Source organism: Sminthopsis crassicaudata, chromosome 3, assembly GCF_048593235.1.
Source record: "Sminthopsis crassicaudata isolate SCR6 chromosome 3, ASM4859323v1, whole genome shotgun sequence".
NCBI lineage: Eukaryota > Metazoa > Chordata > Mammalia > Dasyuromorphia > Dasyuridae > Sminthopsis > Sminthopsis crassicaudata.
In genome coordinates this window covers 155,420,201-155,441,715 of record NC_133619.1, presented here as the reverse complement: position 1 = coordinate 155,441,715, position 21,515 = coordinate 155,420,201, and the positions used below count along the sequence as shown (strand labels likewise).

Below are 21,515 nucleotides of genomic sequence, written 5' to 3'. Positions count from 1 at the left end.
GTGAGAATTGAGACAGAATTGGCTTCTTACCTAGTAAAAAAATAAATCCAATTCAAGAAGGAAAGACCCTCAGGGTTTCTGGTCAAAAACAACATGCTATTTACCTTCACTCTGAGTCAATTAAAGCCCAAATAGTTACCAATTGGGGCTTGACCTGGTATCTATTGTTGGCCAATCATTGATTATCCCTGACATTCATAAATAATAATAAGAAGAAAAAAATGGATTCCTAGTTTGCTGATATCTTTCGTTTTCTCTATGACAGTTCCATCTCCAATATAAATTCCTCATAAATCTTGGTTCAAAGGAGAATGGATGAATAGATGGATAGATAAATGAATGAATGAAAAAGCATTTATTAAATGCTTACTCTGCAATGTACTTTACTAAATATTAGGGATAAAGTAGAAAAGGAGAGACTAGAAGAAATCACATTTGGTGAGACAACATACATAGAAAGTTTCATCTCCAAGTCAAATGGAAGTAAGAGAGCAAAAAGTAACATATCTTATGTCATTTCATCTTCATTGATAAAATCATGAGTTTATAATATTAAACTGTTTGATAGAGCCAATAATTGTGGTAGTAAGAATTTTCTTTTGGAGGTACATCAGTAGTTATGTCAGCAGCTCCTGAAAAGGGAGTTGCCAACCATATTTCCATGGATCCAGGGCTGTGCAGATACTGCCTCTTATCTGCCTGATGGTAGCATTTGGTCAATAGCTTACACCCAAACACAAAAACAGTCACTAGCTTCGTTTATTTATTTATTTATTTATCTATCTATCTATTTATTTATTTACTTACTTACTTATACTTATTTATTTATTTACTTATTTATTTATTTAAGTAATCTTCTATGTCAGTTTTTATAGCTTTCTGTTGTTTGTTGCTTTTGTGTTCTCTTCTAACTAATAAAGAACAGATTTGGTCACTATGGATTGTGTTAGAAAAGACAAATAGATATATCAGGTTTTAATCTGTCTTGGAAGGTATAGTTTTAGCTAGTACATTGTTTGTATTGGTCTCCAGGAGATGTCAGTTTTATGGCATTCCACAAATGTATATACAGCATTATTTATCAGACTTCCTCTAAAGTATGACAAGGGATTAGACTGAGGGAAATTATAATGTATTAGAGAACTAAAGGAATTATGTTGAGAAAAAGGGGAAAAATTAAGAATGACTAAAACATTTGCTTGGACAGAAATAATATTCTGAATTATGATGCTGTCCGGCAGAGTAGAGACCTAGCTAGTCTATTTCCAGTATCAACTCTTCATCCTTTTGGAATTTTCCTTTTTATCTCAAGGAATCCATGAGATTTGGGTATTTCTCTCTCTCTCTCTCTCTCTCTCTCTCTCTCTCTCTCTCTCTCTCTCTCTCTCTCTCTCTCTCTCTCTCTCTCTCTCTCCCCCCTTTCCCTCTCCCCGCCCTTCTCCCTCTCCCTCAATGGAATCCATTAAAAAAAATTCACCACCACTTGTAAAGTTGCTCCCAGAGGAAAAAATTGGATTCATTTGACACTTTAAACCAAACTTCAATATTTTAAGGATTTATTTTTCATTACTCTTCATATTCCATAGATTACGGCCCTTCTTTGCCTATGGGAGATGGTTTTATAGGAAATCCTATAATCCAAAACAAACAAGCCAACAAACAAAATAAAATCATCTGCTTGTGGGAAGCATTTTAATGTCAATGACCCCCTCTGACCTCAAGTAGGATGATCCTGTAAAGACAGCTACAATCTCTCCAGCTTCTTAGTTAAAGTTTTCCTTCTGTCATCATAGCTTCTTGAGGAGGGATAAATTGTATATTTAAAAAAAATACATGGTAATAGTACACACAAACACACCCATGCTCAGACATGTAAACTGCTTTGAACTTCCCCAATCCTACCCATTATCATTAATGAGATCTAAATGGCAGGGGAAGTTCCAATACTGAAAGCTCTCTATACACATTCCATGCTACACACTAGACATACAAACATATAAAACTGTCGTGTTGCTACGTTGTTCCATTTAAGGACACTTAGGTCCCATTGAGAACTTCTTTCCTTATGCTCACACAAATACGTATATTTTTAAGTGCTCTACTACTCATTATGGAACTCCCTCCCTTATTATCCCAAATTTAGGTCTGACTATGTCACTCGAAATTCAATAAACTCCAGTAATTCAATTATTACTTCCAGGATCAGAATATAAAAATCCTCTTGTAAAGGCTTTCTTAACTTGAACCCTTCCTGCCTTTTCAAGACTTTTGATACTTTACTCCCTTCCACTATCTCTTTGACCCAGTAATGCTGAATCATTTCAGTTCCTCACAGGAGACCCTCCATCTCCTCATTCTGTTCATGTTTATAGGTTATCCCTCATGTCTGGAATGTTGTTCCTTCTTACTTATATGTCCTCACTTCCTTCGAGCCTCAACTAAAATTTTACTTTTTTGCACAAAACATATCCTTCTTAATGTCTCTACCTTCTCTCTAAAATTTATCATGTATATGTGTGTTTGTATTTTTTGTTATTGTTAGTTTTATATTATCTACTCTGATTAGATTGTGAGTTCCTTTAGGGCAAGGGCTATTTCACATGCACAGGAGGTTTATATATATTATTATTATTATGATGTGTATGTGTATGTATATATATATATATATATATATATGTGTGTGTGTGTGTGTGTGTGTGTGTATGTGTGTGTATATATGTGTATATATATATATATATGTATATATATATATATATATATATATATATATATATATATACATATATATATATATATATATATATGTTAATTTGGCCCTACTGAAAAGAAAAACAAATGCTACCATTGACTTCTCAATATAATTCCCATGGAATTTAAACATAGCCCCAAAGTCTTATCAGAACATCAGCGGCATGGACTTATCAACCAGAACCTGTTTATCTTTAAATGTAAGGAAAAGGAATATATTAAGTACTTGCCACATGCCAAGTATATGCAAGAGTACTGGGTTCACAAAAAGAAAAAAGGAGACAGTTCCTTCTGTCGTGGACTTTGATGAACGTTCAGTATCAATGGCAGAGGAAAAAATGGTCCCCATCCATTGATGAGGTGGAAAGAAATGAGCACCCCACTAAGAGTAGTCATGCAGAAGCTGATAAAAACTAGCAATGGTGATTAAATTGAGGGGCAGTGAATTCAGGGAGGCTTGCTTTTTCTAGTTGGCTTCCCATCTGCAGACAGCTGATGTTGGTCCTTACTTCCCAAAAGTGCATTTTTCTCAGCTGTTAGCACAATATTAAAGCACATGTGGGGATGCTTAATAAGTATTTTAATAACAATTTTATTTTTAGTGTATGTTGTAGTGTCAATAATAGTGTATAGATATGTACAAATATTTATAAAATACCACGTGAAAAGACAACAGGCAATATAGTACAAAGGACAGAGAAAGCTCGCTTCAGTGTCAGGAAGCTCTGGGTTTACCTCCTGCCTCTGAAACATATTGGTTCTGTGTCTGTGGGGACATTATTTACCCTCCCAGCGCCCCAGACTACTTATTGAGACTAAATTATAGATAGTTGCTAATTTGCACTGTCAGGAATTTCATCACTAGCAATTCCATATACCTTGGACTTTAAAATGGTACATAATTCTAACATGGGATGAAAGGGGGGGAAGGCAGGCAGTCAAACAAAACAAATGTCCTTTTATTTCTTTTATTATAGCCTCATATTAGAAAAGGAACAAAGGACAATTTGTTACTGGCTGAGTGTAATTAGGATGAACTCAAAAGCATCAAGGGAGTGTGAAGCCAATCAGAAACCAACTCTTAAGTTAATTTAATAAACTCTGACCTCTTATTACAATTTTCTCTTTAATTTGTTTTGTTTTTGTAAGAATATTCATTTGTTTAAACTCAATACAAGGATCATAGGCAGTTAAGCCTTTTCTTGTGAACTGTCACTAGGAGGAATAGAATAACCAAAGAGAAAGATTTCTATTTCATTGAATGGAGGGAGCTGGACTTACCACCTCCAAGCTTCTGAGAGTACCTAGTCTGGAGTCAGGAGATCTGAGTTCAAATATGACTTCACACATTTGTGACTGTGTGACTCTGGCCAAGCGCCTTCACCTTGTTTGCCCCAATTTCCTCATATGTAAAATGAGCTGGAGAAGGTAATGATCAACCATTCCATTGTCTTTACCAAGAAAATTCCCAAAGGGGTCATTAAGAGTTAGACATGGCTCAACAACATTGAATCCATGATTATTTTCCTTGCTAATGAGTGGCTAATTTGTGATACAGTGAATGCATCTTGTGCTCTCACTCAGAAATTATGGAATTGATTAAAAAACAAAAACCCCACAATCCGATAAAAATCCTTCCTCTTAGTTGCTTTTCTTGTAGTATTGGTGATAATGGTAATAGTAGTAGCAACAACAGCCACCTTGGAAATGTTTTTATTGAGTCCTTCCAGACGAAATGACCATTTAAAGTTTTCTTGGCAAAGATATTCATGTTCTTTCTCCAGTTCATATGAAAGATGAGAAAACTACAGCAAACAGGGTTAAGTGATTTGCCCAGGTCAACCAGCTAATAAATATCTGAGGTTGGATTTGAACTTATAAAGACAAGTCTTTCTGATTCCAAGTCCATTTCTCTATCAACTGTACCACCTACCACTCCCTGCCTTGGTAATAGCTAATGTTCAGAAAGTATTTTATGGTTTACAAATATTGTCATTCACTTAATAACTACATTGGAGGCATTATTATTATTATCACCATTTTACAGATAAGAAAATCGAAGCAGACAGATGACTTAAGAGTGACAGAGTGAATATATGCCTGAGACCAGATTTCAGTTTGGATCCTCCTAACTCCAAATGCAGAACTCTATCCAAAAACATATACAAATGATATATTCTTATGGGGGAAAATGACTATAGCAAATGCATTATTTCATATTTGCTAGAGTTATTCATGTCTACACATTTGCATTTACTTCATAGTAAAGCTGTGAATTCAAAAATTCCCATGCAAAGTTGTTAGTAGAAATGTTGATCCAGTAGTGCATAAAATTTTGACCCATATAATATTACGAAATTTGTGAAACACTTTAAATATGTTAATTCATTTGAGTTTCATAATGAGAATCCTCTTGGGTTAATATCCAAGAGACATGCCCTGGATCTGACCATTCAATTTGTTAGGTACTTACCCTGAATTCTTATTGAACAAGATCCAGTATTCTCATAATTAATTACATTATCAACTTATTCCAAGAGTTGGTTTTTATGAAGAATGACATGAAATAATATGATTATTCATCAATATAAATACTAACAAATCGTATACATGCATATATGTGTGTATACACTGAGTTGATGTTCAGTTGTATTTTTCAATCATATCTGAGTCTTCATGATTCCATTTAGGGTTTTCTCAACAAAGATACAGGAGTGATTTGCCATTTCCTTCTCCAGCTCATTTTACAGATGACAAAACTGAGGCAAATTGGGTTAAGTGACTTTCCCAGAATCACAGAGCTACTTTAATGCCAGATTTTTGAACTCTGACAGTTCATGAGGCTTCCTGACTAGAGCTCCAGCACTCTACATTGTACCATATAGTTGCTCCAAATTGATATCATTGGAATTATTGACACCAACAGTTATTTTCTTCAGCATTTTAATTCATCAGTATAGTGAAAGTTAGAAACCAATTTCCAATGAAATCTTCAAGTCAAATATTTGGGTTAATCTCAAAGTTCTTCAAATTTTAGTACTAGGAGCTCCAGCTGAAAAATGTCTTTCTCCAATTCACATCAGCATCTTTATAATTTATAATCTAAGATAGTTGTGTGAGTCTTGGAGAAGTTGTCACTTTCCCAATGTCATACATTCAGTGTGTGATAGCAGCAGAATCCCAGGTCCCAAAGTCAGCTCTTGAGTCTTTCCAGACTCTGACTCTGATTACCTTGAGCACATAGTTGAACTTGTAAATCTCAGTTTCGTCATCTATAAAATGAAGAGGCTGAACTAGATAGTCTCTGTTGTCCTTTGCAGCTTTACGTAAATATGATTTTTTTTAAGCTCTAATCAGTCAACAAGTAAAAATAGTTCCTCCCCAATAAGTTTACATTATATTTGGAGAGGAACACAAAGGGAAGCTAAATAGGGAAGGGGGAGAGAGATGAGATACATGGAAAGTCCATAGGTAGACAACCTCCTGAGAAATGGAAGGATGACTGCTTGGACACTGGAGGGAATGAACGCTCTCATCTACCTATAATTAGAGGAAGGGATCTTAATGGCAGAAGGTACTTGAAGTGACCTTCCAAGATAAAGGAGTTCCTGGACTTGTCTATTCCTTAATGAATCATGAAAGGAAAACTTTGAAGAGAAACTTCCCACCTTTTATAGGAATTTTTCTTATCCTTCAATGTTTTCCTTCAGTTAATTATTTCCAATTTGTTCTGTATAGCTTTTTATGTATTTATATACCATTTCCTTTTTTAGATTGTAAGTTCCTTGAAGCCAGAGATGATCTTTTGCCTCTTTTTGTATTTGTAGGATTCCACTCAGGGATTAGTACTCAGTAGGCACTTAATATCTATTGATTGATATTTACCATATAATGTTCATAGAAAGGATGTAGATACTTTTTTCTTTGTCTTTTATTCTTTGGGAAGAATAAGAATATTTGGTGGATAATAGGGATTCTTCAGTTTTATTGTATTGATGCTATTTAATATATTTTTCTCTTTACAACTCTTTTTAAATTGTAAAAATCCAAAATCTTATCTCTATATTTTACATTTCTCTATCTATATAGTTTTCTTATTTACTCTCAAATGATCTCAAGCTATACTGTAACCAATAAGAGAAGATCTTCTGCTTCAATTTCTAAAAATGTTGGCTATGTTATAATCAAAGCAACCTGGGACTTTTTCGTTTATCAAAAATTAACAAACCACTACCAAAAACCCAAATGTAGTCATTCTTTGCTCTAACTTATTCTTCTTTTTCCTCTTCCCTACAGGAACTTTTTACCCCCGAATGCAAGTTTAAAGAATCTGTTTTTGAAAATTATTATGTAATCTACTCATCCATGCTGTACAGACAACAAGAATCTGGTAGGGCCTGGTTCTTGGGTCTTAACAAGGAAGGGCAAGTTATGAAGGGAAACAGAGTGAAGAAAACAAAACCAGCAGCTCATTTTCTACCCAAGCCATTGGAAGGTAAGTTTTACATTTATATTATTACTTTCAGATTGGATTTAAAAGATTTTAAAAATAGTTAATTTAAGTATCTGCTATTTAAGCTTTAGTTCCTCCTCTTTCCCCAGCATATAGATTTGATGTTTCACTTTGTTCGCTAATAGAAAGAAGAGTTTAAGATCTGAATCCCAATAATTCACATGTTCTGTGGCTCTTCCCAAAGTTAACTCTGTAGAATTTATACAAAACAAATCATAAAACCCTCCTCAATGGGATTAAAATTATTTCATTTTTTGTGTTAGTAGTCAATATTGGATATTGTATTATATTTATTTTCAGTATTCAATTAGCATAATGTAACTCTTATTGGCAACAGCTATTCCACTGTAATAATGACTTGGTAATTTTCAAAATAAATGTACATTGTAAGTTTAAAAGCCTACATTAAGAAAGGGAATTCAGAAATTCTACATACCAAGGGCAAGCCAGTTTTGTTGTTGTTATCTGCTTATGTAGCTGTTAGTCTAGATTAAAATAACAGTTTCCTTTTTGAACGTGGCAAAGATTAGAGAACATATCCCAAACTTATGGAATCAAGTGACATTATAGATTTCAAAACATGTTAATTTCCATTCTTCTTATAAAATTGTAAAAAATGCCTTATCTTGCTAAGATTATTTTGCAGAGGTTGTTTGTCATTTGTCATGTTAAACATCACACATTGTCTTTGATCATATTTCTGCACAGCTGTCCTAAAAGGGAGTCTTGTTAACTAATCAAAAAACATTTACGCCTTTTTCAGTAACAGTTTCATCAAAAGTGCCATTTATTTCTTTCCATGTTGCACTTGTTCTGAGAACTACAAAGTTAAACTTGATTTTAAGGGATTTCAAATCTGTAAGGCTGTTCTAGTGATTTTTGTTTCTATTATGCAAAAAATCAACTCCATCGAATGAGGATAAAGATGTTATTCAAACCAGCACAGGCTGTTCTATCCTTGCTTTTTTTTTTTTTTTTCCTTAAATGAAAAGCTGTCCCTTCCTATGAAGTTTTCTCTTATTTTCTCTATATTTTAAACTCATCAATAGGACTGCAGACTTTCAGAACTGGAGTGTATATCAGTGCCCATCAATTTCAGCTCATAAAATAGGATCTTCAGCAACTTTTTTGACAAATAGTCATCCAACCTTTGCTTGAAGACGTCTGGCAGTGGAGGAGAAGGACCCTACTTTTGAAGGCAGTCTATTCCACTTTTGCATAGATCTAATTGTTTAGAATTTTTCTCTTGAGTTTGAATTTGTGTCTTTGAAATTTCTACCCACTTCTTCTAAAAGAAGAGAAGAAATCTAATATTTTGTTCAAGTGAATGTTCTCCAAATACTTGAAGACAGTTTTTCCTTCCTTTTCTAAATTCTTCTCTTCTCTACAGTAAATATTCCCAACTGATTCTCATATGATTTGATCTTGAGAATCTACACAACCTTCGCTGCCCTCCTCTTAGTTTTCTTCCTAAGTCTCAGTATCTATCCTAAAATGTGGTCCTGAAATGAACATTTGCCAGATGTAGTCAAAAATGAGCAGAATGCAATAGAACGATGTCCTTGCTACTAAAAATCCCATTTACTTTCCTGGATACTGTTATCATCCTTTTGGTTTACTTTGAGATCTACAAAAATCCTCAGAATTTTTTCTAACTTCACCTTTCTACCCTAGTCTTGCTTCTTCCACCTCACATTTATTGGCATTAAATTTCACCTTAAGGAAATAGCCTAAACTTTCAAGATATATTTGAATACTATCATTCACTATATTAATTTCCTCTCTCAGATTTTTGCTGATCAACATTTTTGTCTATGCCTGATATAAATACATAAATGGCAAGTTTACCAAATTTATATTTGATGCAAATCTGAGAGAGGAAATTAATATAGTGACTACTGTATGCTTTTCAGGATCTTTTTTCTTATGTAAATACTATATTAAAACTTCTTGAAATAACTATATTTGAGGTTGCCAATTAGACCATTTAAAATAATGAAATCATTGTCTTGAAGGAAAAAAAAAAAACAAACCTAGGTAGGTAGTGAGACCTGTCATCATTTAATGATTTAATCCTATCTTGAAAGATGTTATGTCTGAGTATACTCGGACACGCTCTGAAGTGAGTCAGGTAGTATCAAAAACTGGTTCCAGCATAATAAGGAAGGGAGTGGAAGTAAAGGATACCTCATAATCATGAGGGGAACTGGAATGGTTGGGAGTAGAGTGACAGAGGGGATTGCATATGCTGCGTATTACCCAACAGGAAATGCAACTCCAGGCACTCACAAAGGACTGGGCTTTCACTAATTACGTTATTTTGCTGTAACCTGGACATTTTGACTCAATGGTTAAATTTTTATAATCTGTTTAATTGAAGAATTGCTGACATCTCAATCCTTTATTTCTTTTCCCTTATTTCGCAAGCTCTTTGAAATCTAAACAATTAAGAATCTTCTTAACCCAAAATAGATGAAAGGGGCAGTTCTTTCCTCAATGTAAGAGAAACAAAATGAAATGAGGAAGCTGAGAGAAATTGATCCAAGAGGGTAGAATAAGGAAACAAGGTAACTTTCTCATTTTTGCCACATTAGATTTCAATGGTGGGATTAAGTATTGTACTTGAAGGGAATTTTTACAATACAATCTGCATACATACTCATACTTCAGTGAACCTGGCTTGCATAGGAGGCATTTTCTCCTTTGCTACAATAGAGATAAGTCATCCACCTTTTTTCTAATTCCCACATCTTTCTAGAAATCATTTTCAGAGGGTCCACGAGCAGGAGCCATGTAACATCACCAGAAGACTATATATTTCACAAAATCAATTTCTGTTTCAAGGAGAAGCCCAAGTCTTGTTCAAAATACCTGCCTTCTTTCTCTTGTTTCATTCTTGATCCATTTGTAGTACCTGTCCCAAATCTGCACAATGATGGAACTTCTTAATTATTCAGTTAGACTTCATCTGTGTAAGAAGCATTCTTCATCCATTTAGCTTTTCTTATTATTACTAAACTTTGGAATTGGATTCAATTACTCCAAAACAAAAAGAGTTCACCAAGATTCATTCCAATAGTTAGAAAACAGAAGTACTTTGCAAACAATTATGTGGAAAGGCACATTACCTGCTACAAATGGGTATTGGGAAAAGATCAATTAAATTCAAATTTCCAAAACTAAGGACATATTTAAATGGTGTTATTAGAAGCATTAAAGAGTAGGAAAGTACTTGCTTACTTAAGGATTTATAGGTTCTTCACATCTCTCTACAATTTTTCTGCATTGGAAATCAAGGTCAGTGCTTTGATCTTTCTGTCTCCCATTATAATTTGTAAAGGGTGGGAGGGATACTAGACTCATTCAGCAACACAAAGTTCCCTTTAAACCACTGTGTGAGGATTAATCTGTTAGACTACCTTGATCTCCATAAATGTTGTAAAACCTGTATCTCAGTGAAATATTACCTGGTTCAGTGCAGTAGAAATGGAGATTCTGCTACATCCATCAGCCAGGCAGCTTTAATGCTCTAGCTTCCTAACTGAATGGGTATGTATTTTCTACAAAAGATTTATACCTGAAATACCTGAAGCCCCTTTGGGCCAGTTCTGATTCATTTGGATTTCTGCTGGCAGATCATTTCTAGTATTTCTTGTTCTTCCACCCACTGGTCACTGAAATGTGCTTTCCTAGTATTTCCTGGAATGGTCTCCTAAGTGGCATCTATTGTGATTAAGTACGTCATCACCAGGTTCATTCTGAACATTTTTCAGAGCTGAGTCAAATGTCAGCTTCCCGCTCACTTTTTTTTCCCACACTGTGCTTTCTGCTTTGTATAGAATGAAACAAAAAAAAAAAAAGAAGAAGGGGGAAAGTGCTTTTTAAAAAGCATATGAAGAATGACAATAAATGTCATGCAGGTGCTAAAAATTGGTTCAAGTATGATTAACAAGGCAGGAGGAGAGGGGGAAATTTTAAACTAAGTGATGCTCACTAAAAAGCTTTGACATAATTAAGGATGGATTCCTTCATTATAACATTGAATTACTCTGACTTTGTGAATGTGATGGCCTTGAAACACTTGAAAGAAAAAGAATAATAATGAATGGCCTGCAACAAGAAATGACCAAGATTTGCACATTTAATTTCTTAAAAGTGTAGCTTATAATTAGTCTAGAATCAGAAATGACACAAGTAGATTGTATTATTATTATTATTTCTTTCTTTCTTTCTTTCTTTCTTTCTTTCTTTCTTTCTTTCTTTCTTTCTTTCTTTCTTTCTTTCTTTCTTTCTTTCTTTCTTTCTTTTTTTTTACAAACAAGCTCATTTCTTAAACTGCACTGTATCACAACACCTAGAAATCCCGACTGTCTGTAAGTTTTTTCAGAAATGGAGAAAACCTTAGATGGTAGGCTCAGGGTAAAAAGATAAAATGTTAAATAGGCATTTTTCAAAGGTGATTCACTTGGTATGGGAGAAATAAAAGACTGAGTCAGGAGACATGGGTGTTAGACCTATTTCTATGTTTTTCATGACTTTTAACATTCATAATTTGCCTATAAAATGTTTCAGGTAGACTAGTGGAGTAGAAACCATGCTGGCTTTAGGATTTAGGGATGATATAAAAAAAAAAATCCAACAAGAACAACAAAAGCTGGCTCTCTTGTATGACTTTGAAAAAAACATTTTTTATCTTTGGGCCACATTTCTTCCTCCAAAAATGAAGGATGACCTTTAAGTCCAGGTAACTAGAAAGGGAGAAAACTTTTTTTTTTTTTTTTTTACTTACTTCTTTTTAAGTAACATTTTAAAAGTAACTTTTACTTAACTGCTGCTTCTCTGAGTAAATGAATTTTCTTTTTGTCTTTCTTCCAAACCCCAGTTGCCATGTACAGAGAACCATCTTTGCACGATGTTGGAGAAACAGTGCCAAAGGCTGGGGTGACTCCAAGTAAAAGCACAAGTGCGTCTGCAATAATGAATGGAGGCAAACCAGTGAACAAGAGTAAGACCACATAGCCAGATCCTCACAGGTGTGGTGACTTAACGCATCCTGAGCAAAGTTGAGCTCTTTATCCTTGCCAGACATTCCGGCTCTGGAATCTATGGAGCAGCTGGAAGCAAGTGAAGGCTTGCTCTTTGCTGCTTCCGAACAGACTTATTGCAAATGGATAAAGCTCAACGTGTTGCACCCTCTTCCCTTCCTTTGCTCTCCCCACTCCAAGAGGACACCTGGATAACCAGCTAAACTCAGACCATGGAATGCCCTACCAGATATGGAATGCCTTTTTAATATCTTTTCTGTGTGACACTTCATGTGAATGACATACTTCACTTGATACACTTGATACCTTGCCTGCTGACAGTTACCCGTAATCCCTTTCTGAGTCCAGTTTCAGCAAAATCCATGTGTTTAAGTTCAATTTTGTAGCACACCAATAATATTGAGTACTTTCTAGTTAGACGCTATACCCCATGCTATTATGGATTTCTCTTCTCCCCCTTTTTTTACAAGGCTGCTCGCTCCTCTGTCTGTGATCTTTTGCAGGGATTGTGTTTCTCTAAAACTTAAATGTTGCAGGTAGCTGAGTTTGGAAAGCAATCAGGGAATCAGGAAGCCTTCTAAACCTATAACTATAAATTGCATCTATAAAGAACAAGGTTGTTGTCGTTGACTTATACTATTGATTAAATTGTGAATATGCTCTAATATCAGATACTGTGCTCCTGAGGTCAACATACTTGGGGAGGGAAGTGTGTCAAACATGACCAGTGGAAAGCTTTCTAAGACAAGTGTTTGACATCCCCCTATAGTTTCTTTCTGTGTGTGTGTGTGTGTTTTATACATATCACAAGCTTACTGGTAATGGTAACATTTGCCTTGCCCAGCGAGCAAGACCCACTGGTTTTTGAGAAAGTGGGTCCAAAGAACTCTGTAGGCCTTGTAGGCCTGAATTAAGGCTCATTTTTCATCTACTAATCTTCATTATTTGAAAAACAATAATTATGACTAACAAGAATTGCGCTACCTAAATCCATTTCAAATATAATCTTTTCCAGTTTTTAATGAACTGAACTTAATACCATCCCAATTTTTGGCTGCGTTCCACTCATACTCAGCAGAGCATGGGCAAGGCGGCTGTTGTGTTATTTTCTGAAGCAGCAATGCAAAGGATAGTTATAAATTAGACTTTAATATTTTTTGGTGTTTAACGACAAGTTTTTAAACTGGACATATTAGAAAAAAAAGTATTTTTTTTAGCTCAGCATGCCAAGTCCAGTACTGTGTATTTCACCAGTACATACCTCTAACCCAGCTCTTTGGGGCATGCCCACAAATGGCTAGGTTACAGGTGCCTTGCCTTGATCTCAGAATACAGTCTGTTGAATTGCTATAGATGAAGAAACAAAAACAAAAACAAAACAAACAAAGGAAAACAAACTCATTAGAATATCAGCTTTTAGCTTCATCTTTTTTCTTTTCTTTTTCTTTCTTTCTTTGCTTTTTGAGGGAGTGGGGCAGATTCTTATTGATGACACTTAGGGCTGTTCACTGAGCTCAGTGCAGAGGCTATAACAGTTGGCTAAGGGATAATAATGCCATGCAAAATGTCAGCTCTTAAAGGTAACAATTTTCAAAATATTTAATGTTTAACTTATCAAAGATTTAATAAATGATGAAAATTGTGAATGCTTAGGAAACCTAAATTTTGGTTCTCAGAAGAAGTAATTATGACCAATCCGTACCTCAGTCCTGGAAAACGCCATGTGGGATCAATGTCCTGGCCTCCTGATAGTATGTCCATAGGAATGGATGACATGGTCACCATTTCTCCCATCTGCAGTGTGTTCACTAGAGAATGCTTTGGTCATTACTTCACACTAAGCATCGTAAGAGCCCTTACTTGTTGTTTAATATTTTTGGTCTGCTTAGCTAATTAATAATTTGGTATAAATGAACTGTTTATGCTTCTGAAATTTTCATATTGGAGTCAGTTTTAATAAATAAAACTTAGTATCATGTTTGAATAGAGTATCACGGATGATACTAAATGACAAATAGGCGAAGTGGTTCTTTTAGCTATTTTTATTTCTCTAATTCCATTTTAAATGCAGGATAAGTCTATTTGATTTTAACTTTGGAAAGTGAAGAACAATTTGTAAAGTTCATTCTCCTGTAACATGGTGGGGAGGTGAAAACATGGTCTCTTTCTGTGTTGTGATAAAGGAAGCACAGCAAACATGGGATTTAAAAGAGATGGGACTTCTAAGTACCATATACTAAACCCCCATTCTCTCTCCCCCATTCCCATGAACATACCCATTGTTTTCAATGTAAAACTCTATTTGCTGAGTCCTTCTTGCTCTGCAAATCCCACTGACTGGTTAAAATTAAAGTTGAATTTGTAAATGACTAGAATGTTCTGTAATTGTAATACCTTTGCTTTTAGTTTGTCTGTTTGTTTCTATGGGCTGTCTATAGGGGTGTTTATTCCTATGAATGGATGTCTTTAAAAAGTTTCTTCTAAAATATGTTTCAACATAGAACAGAGGGGTCTTTGTTATTTGTGCTTTGGTTAGGCCTTTAATTTTGTGTCTGGTCTCATCTGTTGCATGGGAAGAGGATGGCAATGGTGAACTGCATGTAGTAGGCCCTGTGTATCAAGAACTGTTGGTATGTATTACTAAATTTACATACATATATGCAAAGAGTTTGTCTGCATTGTACAGTTTCTGTGTTTATTATCATTTGTTGTATACACAGATGCAACATATTGAATAAAATATTTATACAAAGGCATATTGAAAAACATCAAACAACTTTATGTAAGAAATAGAATGTGCAAACATTGCACCACCCACAAATATAGAGACATGTCATGTAAATAGGTTGGTAAATTCAATTTCCCCCTTTGCCATGCCAAAGAAAATTTTAGCTGCGTGACAATACCTCTCTTGCTGTTTTTCAGGATAAGATTTCACCATTCTGTTTCCCCAAATTAAGTTTTCTGTTATTAAGTAAAACATGTTACTGCCGCAGTACTGTATAGTAAATCTGATGGAATCGATTTGTACTTACAGATTGTGTGTCTTGTACTTCTATGTACATATCCATTCCTTAAGCATTAAGTTTCTAGAGATGCCCATTCCTTTGGCATGTGTGTTTTACGGGAGCTTTGATTTATACTGGTTTCATATTTGACTGCTTTGCACATTCTCTCTCTCTCTCTCTCTCTCTCTCTCTCTCTCTCTCTCTCTCTCTCTCTCTCTCTCTCTCTCTCAGAATATTATCAATCACCCCTGCTTCCATAATGCCCATGACATAAATATCCCAGCATTAGCTTTGTTTTCCAACCCGATTTTAAAAACAACAACAATTTTTGGCTGCAATAGAAGTTGGCAAGATTTGCAGAGATGTGATACAATCAGCCTATCTTTAGACAATAGACAGAAACTAAACCATTCAGAATAGGCCCCCATTTTGTCCATTGCTAAATATCTTCTGAATATCCATATGAAATTTCTTTTGGAGTATAATAACATCAATGCAGAGAAGAAGTGGGAATGAAAGTTTTCTGATTTGAATTTTTCCACATTTTGCAAAACTAAGTTCAGAGCCGGATCATAAGGGGAACCAACACGAATTCACCCTTCAACATCAGGATAAGGAAGAATGTTCATGATGGGCTAGATGTCTTCAACTGGATGACTATGAAATTGATTGTAGTAGCTCTGTTTGTTCCTGAAACCAAACTAAACACTTTCCTACTTTCCCACTCAGTCTCATTGTAGTTCCCTTTCTGCAAAGCATGCTTGGCCAAAATAGCAAACATCATTTATATGGAAATACTTGTTTCATTTATCATCTAAATGACTTTTTGTCTGATAGTCCCTGGGAATTCTATTACTACATTATGCCAACTTTAAAGCAATAAAAGAACCATCATTTTGAGAAGAATGAAAGAAGACCCTCCCAAATGCAGTGGTATGTATAGTCAAGTTCCCCTAGGCCTTCTTCTGGTGTTTAACACTCAAGTGACAGACCAAAAACAGTTGAAATGAAAGACAAAATAAGGTTATTGTGTTTTCTCATAAACACCCCCGTGAGTACATTGTAGCAGTTGCTTAATTCATTTCTAAATCCCTAATATATGGTATTTTTCATCATGACTAATACTAGTGTTGGGATTTAATGTTTTTTAAAGTGTAACAAACTCTTTGTTCCACTTTGCAGTCACAGATACATGCTATTTAGATTGCTTAGCAAATGCTTTCCCAGGAAGGAGGAGGAATACCCAGTAAAAGGCAGGGATAAATAGTCACTTTCGTATATACACTTTAGAGAGAAGCTATATTCTACAAAAATAATGTCTAAGAATAAATGTTCAACATTTTCTGGAAAAGCAGACCAACAAAAAGCCAAGAGTGTGAGACTCTGACTTTTAGCAAGGGGGGAAATACATAGTATTTCCTTACATGTTCCTAGCTGTATAAAATTTAAAATGTTTCCTCTAAACTGATGACCATAAAGTACTTTCCCCTCCCCCCCCCCCCCCCCCCCCCCCCCCCCCCCGCCAAGAAGGTAAACACTAAAACTGAATTGGTTTTCCCTATTTATATAACTTTTGTGTACCCACTGGCAGAAGAAGCTTTTTTCTTGTGTAGTAGGTCTATTTCTCCACAGCATGGAACAAGAGTCCCAGCCCCACTCCGAATTTGGCTTTGAGAAAGGCATGAAGATCCCCTTCATTTCTACCAGTGCCCTATCTATAAACTATGTGATGCATGAACTCAGATTCTCTGAAGCTATCACTACCCAATCACAAGTCTCCTTCTGTCACATGAATTCCCTGAATTCATCAAGTATTAAGAGTATTAAGTATTAAGATAGGCTTCCTATATCATATCACAGGGTAAGCACTTTGCCATGTGCAAATAATACCACTTTTCCTTTTTTATGATGATTTTATAAAAATTTTGTCACGAAAATGGATATTTAAGAAATGAGTTTTGTTATTATTCAACCATCTTTGTTAATTAAATACATAATTATAGACACAATTATGTCTCATGACATAAGCCAGTTTCAGTTTTATTTTCTATAATTTAGTTAAACCGCATTATAGTTGATAAAACAAAAAAAATCCTTTTCTTCTTTGTTAAAACATCTAAGCAAAACATGTTCTGATCTTTAAAGTTAAAATAGTTTATCCAGTATCTGAAATATATACATATATATGTATATACATATACATGCACACATTTGCATATATATATATATAAAACACATTTTGACACTTATAGAAAATATTAATATACATATGCTTGCATTTTTTTTTGTTTTACAAGGGGATAGAGTATGAAGTATAAAAAAATCACAAACAAAATTACCTGACAAAAAGTATACTGTCTTGGAGAATTACTAATTCCATGAAGAAAGTCTCATAATTAATAGAAGTGGCAATTAATACACAAATGCTATTGCTATTTTTGTACTTCCCATTAAATGGAATGTGAACAAGCCTACCATTTCACTGGCATAGGAAATTCTCCCTATCAACATAGAACTGGAACATTCTTGACAACTGAGTTGGGGCACTGAAAAATTAAATGACTTACCTGGGATCTCAGATCCAGTATATATCAAAGGAGGAAGTTGAACCCAGGCCTTCTTGACTATGAAGCCAACTCTTTGTCCATTGCTTTCTGCTGCATCTCATGGCCACTTTCATTAAAATACCAGTTAATATATTCAATGAAGTTTGTTTGGTAGTGTGACATCACAACAGAAAAAAAATGGAAGCATAAATCTATATTCTTGGATTCTGACTTAACTCCTTGCCTTTTAAAAAAACTTCTATCACAGCTAATTGGTTCTTACAAGAATATGGACTCTAGGAAGGTTCTATTAATTTACTTCTGGTCAATAATGAAGAACACACAAATGCTTGATTTAAAGGAATAGTATGGCACATTTACAATGAATGGAAAAATCAGCCCTAGTAACAATATCCTAAGAAATCAGGTGATTTTGGCAATGGTTCATTTTTTGGAATGGTTCCTAAGTTTTAATGTTACCACTTCAAAAGCATAGATCATCATTCAAAAATGTCTATTTTGGACATTGGAATTTGCAACTTAAAAGGGCAGATTTCAATATATTAAAATAACTTCTTAAATTCTACTACAATTCTACCAATTTTTTGCCAAATTTAAGCAATTTCAGTAGAACATGCATATTAGCATTTTTGTCCTTAAATTTTAAAAAAGTTGCCAATATTGATGTGCATAATTAGATTTAATGGTAAATAAATTAGGGATGCCTCAATAATTGTGTATTTTTATAATTCAATGGGGATTTCATACCAACATTTCATCATTGAGATGAAATAATATTTTGTTCATACCAATACAACTATCTATATTTGCTATTCAAACTGTATTGGTCCTTTATGTTTCCCTTATCAAAGCTTGAAGGGTTGGATACAGTGGATTACAATAAATCTCCAAATTACATTTTCTAATGATTCTGTTTTCCTAGTAACTAAGTACTGGCCATCAAAAGTATATAAGAAGTCATTTAAACCATAAGAACATCTAGTCAGAGTCCTCTAAATGCCTTAACTTACTAACGAGAAATTTACATATTGAGAAAATTTCTCTACATATTCAGACCCTTTGGCCATTTCTAAAGTACTTTACAATCCTTACAATACTGTACCAATGCTGGCTATTATTAATCAGATTATCTCTAAATTTAGCAATACATAATCATTTCTCTTTTTTTTATGATCAACAGATAGTCCATATTCACAATCAGAATAATAACATGACATTATTTATTAAAAATTTGTAAATTGTACATTTTTCTTAATTACCTCTGCATCTTAAGGGTTTCTTTACATGAACTTTTTGAGTTCTACAATGTGAAAATTAAGCAAGTTAAAAGGTTGAAAGTGATCAATTTTGAAAGGGAATGATTGCATTCTGAAGTCACTGTGAGCACTTGCCACAAACTGGATGTACTATGGCATTGACTTTTCTTTCATCCACATTTATAGGTTCAGACTAGGACATGTCTGTCTGATCAATAGCTTTGCAATTTCATAGGTGAGTTCTCTGCCTCATTAGGCTTAATGTGGTTTTCATTGTGTGATGATGTATAGAGCTGACAACCGTGCAAATGATGTAAGAAAGCCCTTTCTTGTACTATTTCCATCACAAACTGCTTAGACTCATTTCAATAGGTACCCAGATTTTACTCAGGCATTCAGAAATTTAAAAAAACAAAACAAAACATACAATAGTTTGCTTGAGTAGCCCTAGTGGTGATTATATGCTGTTTGCTGTGCATTTATGTGTTCTAATGGCCAAAAATAAAAAGAACTTAGTCCTTTGTCATGTAATTGTTAAGGATATTCTGCCCCAAGCCAGATTTCACAAGCATTTCCATTCCATCCATCCCAGCATTCACAGTTTCCACAGCTACATATTCCATTGCCTAGAACAAAATGAACAGGGGAATCATTATCATAATTGAAATGTATTACATTAAAATGTGTTGTTATAAAACGTAACAAGCCATAATAAAAACCATTCCATTGGCCCTTTAGAGATTGTCTTATTGTGTAGAATGCTTTACATTTGACTAAGCAGCTAAAAGAAACTGGCTCTTTGAAACAATTAATGGCATCTTTCCAGCACAGTCATCAGCCAAAGAGTAACTATTGTAATTATTCCATCAGGTTTTGTACCCAGCTGGGCTTCCATTGCCATCGATTGGTCCTCTTTCTCCATAAAGAGGCAAGGTAACAAGCTATACAGCAGGCTTGTCTAATAAGGATTGAATGTGCAAATACAGTTAACCAGTACAGTTTCAGATAAACCAACATAATAGGTGGCAAAGGAGCAGTGTTGAATTACATCAGACAAAAAGAACAGGTCTCTCATAAAGATTTCCTCTCTAGGAAGACGCCTGGTATACTTGTTATACGGGAACAGTGAAGAGAAGGGGTATATTAGCAAAGACCATTTGAAAATGCCCTCTGTGCTCCCTCCCCCATTAGAGAGCTTTATTCTTTTGTAAAGAGAAGGTAAAGGAAGGTGGAACTGGCCCCATTTTCCCTTACATTTGTCATTAATGTTCTCAAAGCTCAGAAAACCACTCTAAAAATCCTGTCATTTCAGTAGACATTGCACTATTATCATGATAACATTCTCTTCCTCCTCCTTCCTATTATTCCCACTTTGATCAATGCAATAGCAGCCTCTTCCTTGGCTGAAGTTATGAAAAATATGAGATACACCTTACAGAGAGACTCAAGTAGAAGGATTTTCATTAGAATCATTTCCATTTGCCACATGTTAAAATGCTTTGGATTCTTTTTTTTTTTTTAATGTCTTGGATGATTCCTGTCAGTGATTTACTCATATTTGAGACCTTATCCAATTCTTTCTGCAAAAATCAATTGTACCCCTATTCTGTCACATCCCTTCCCTTTTGCAATGTCACTTCCACCTCAATGGGAAAATTTAACATCTCACCTTCTGTGCCTGCGTGGAAGGAGACAGACTGTACCTGGAGTGGTCTTGTTGCTTAACATTTCCATTTCCCAGTTTTGCAGCCCACTGCTCAGAACAAGGGAGGGGGTGATCTGGACCTACACACCTGTGCAAATGAGGCCATCATGCTTGTCGCAGTCTCTGTCGTCACATTCACAGAATTCTCCTGAAATGTACCATTCCTGAGAAGAACAGATGCACTTCCCACAGTGACAAGAGCCTGTAATCACAAAGATTATTATTTATTGTCATGGCCTAAACATGTTTTGTTTTGTTTTTTTCTGTCTCGAATAGACCAGAGCTAGCCAACATCTAAGCAACTATCTGCTGAAGGCATAAAATCAAGAGAAAAGCAAAGTTGCTTAAAGGAGAGCTTTGACATCACATTTACTTCTACTGAATACCCTATTTGTCATTTTATTTCACAAAGAGTTTTCTAATAAGGAAATCCATTTGGGGTTCCAAAAACTATATTTGTCACTGAACCAAGTTAGAATGGCGCATTATGAAAATGTCAGTAAAGTCCAATTTCAGGTCCCATGACAGGTGCTTATCCATTTGCTTATCCCAAATGCATTTGTTGTGTAGAAATTGAGGTCATGTAAATTAAATCGTGTTTTAAATGCCTGACAGGAGCTTATAATTTAAGAGTATCCAATAATGAATTCTGAAAAGTGAAAGCTTTTTTTTG

General features: G+C 34.8%; 2 protein-coding genes across 3 annotated transcripts in view; one reads left to right on the top strand and one right to left on the bottom strand.

The window, feature by feature from the left end:
• The window catches only part of FGF14 (fibroblast growth factor 14), a 774,907-nt gene extending 759,845 nt beyond the window's left edge, over positions 1-15,062 (top strand). Inside the window, exons 4-5 of one of the 2 annotated variants that reach the window (XM_074299470.1) lie at positions 7,045-7,243; positions 12,144-15,062. In XM_074299470.1, the coding sequence (XP_074155571.1) occupies positions 7,045-7,243; positions 12,144-12,280 (336 nt within the window). In that variant the 3' untranslated portion in view covers positions 12,281-15,062. The remainder of the gene's footprint in view (positions 1-7,044; positions 7,244-12,143) is intronic. The other variant, XM_074299469.1, reaches the window with a different exon arrangement.
• A 4,022-nt stretch (positions 15,063-19,084) lies between these two features.
• The window catches only part of ITGBL1 (integrin subunit beta like 1), a 372,203-nt gene continuing 369,772 nt past the window's right edge, over positions 19,085-21,515 (bottom strand). The window contains exons 10-11 of the mRNA XM_074299468.1: positions 20,931-21,044; positions 19,085-19,763 (exon numbers count right to left, since the gene is read on the bottom strand). Of these exons, the coding sequence (XP_074155569.1) occupies positions 19,672-19,763; positions 20,931-21,044 (206 nt within the window). The 3' untranslated portion in view covers positions 19,085-19,671. The remainder of the gene's footprint in view (positions 19,764-20,930; positions 21,045-21,515) is intronic.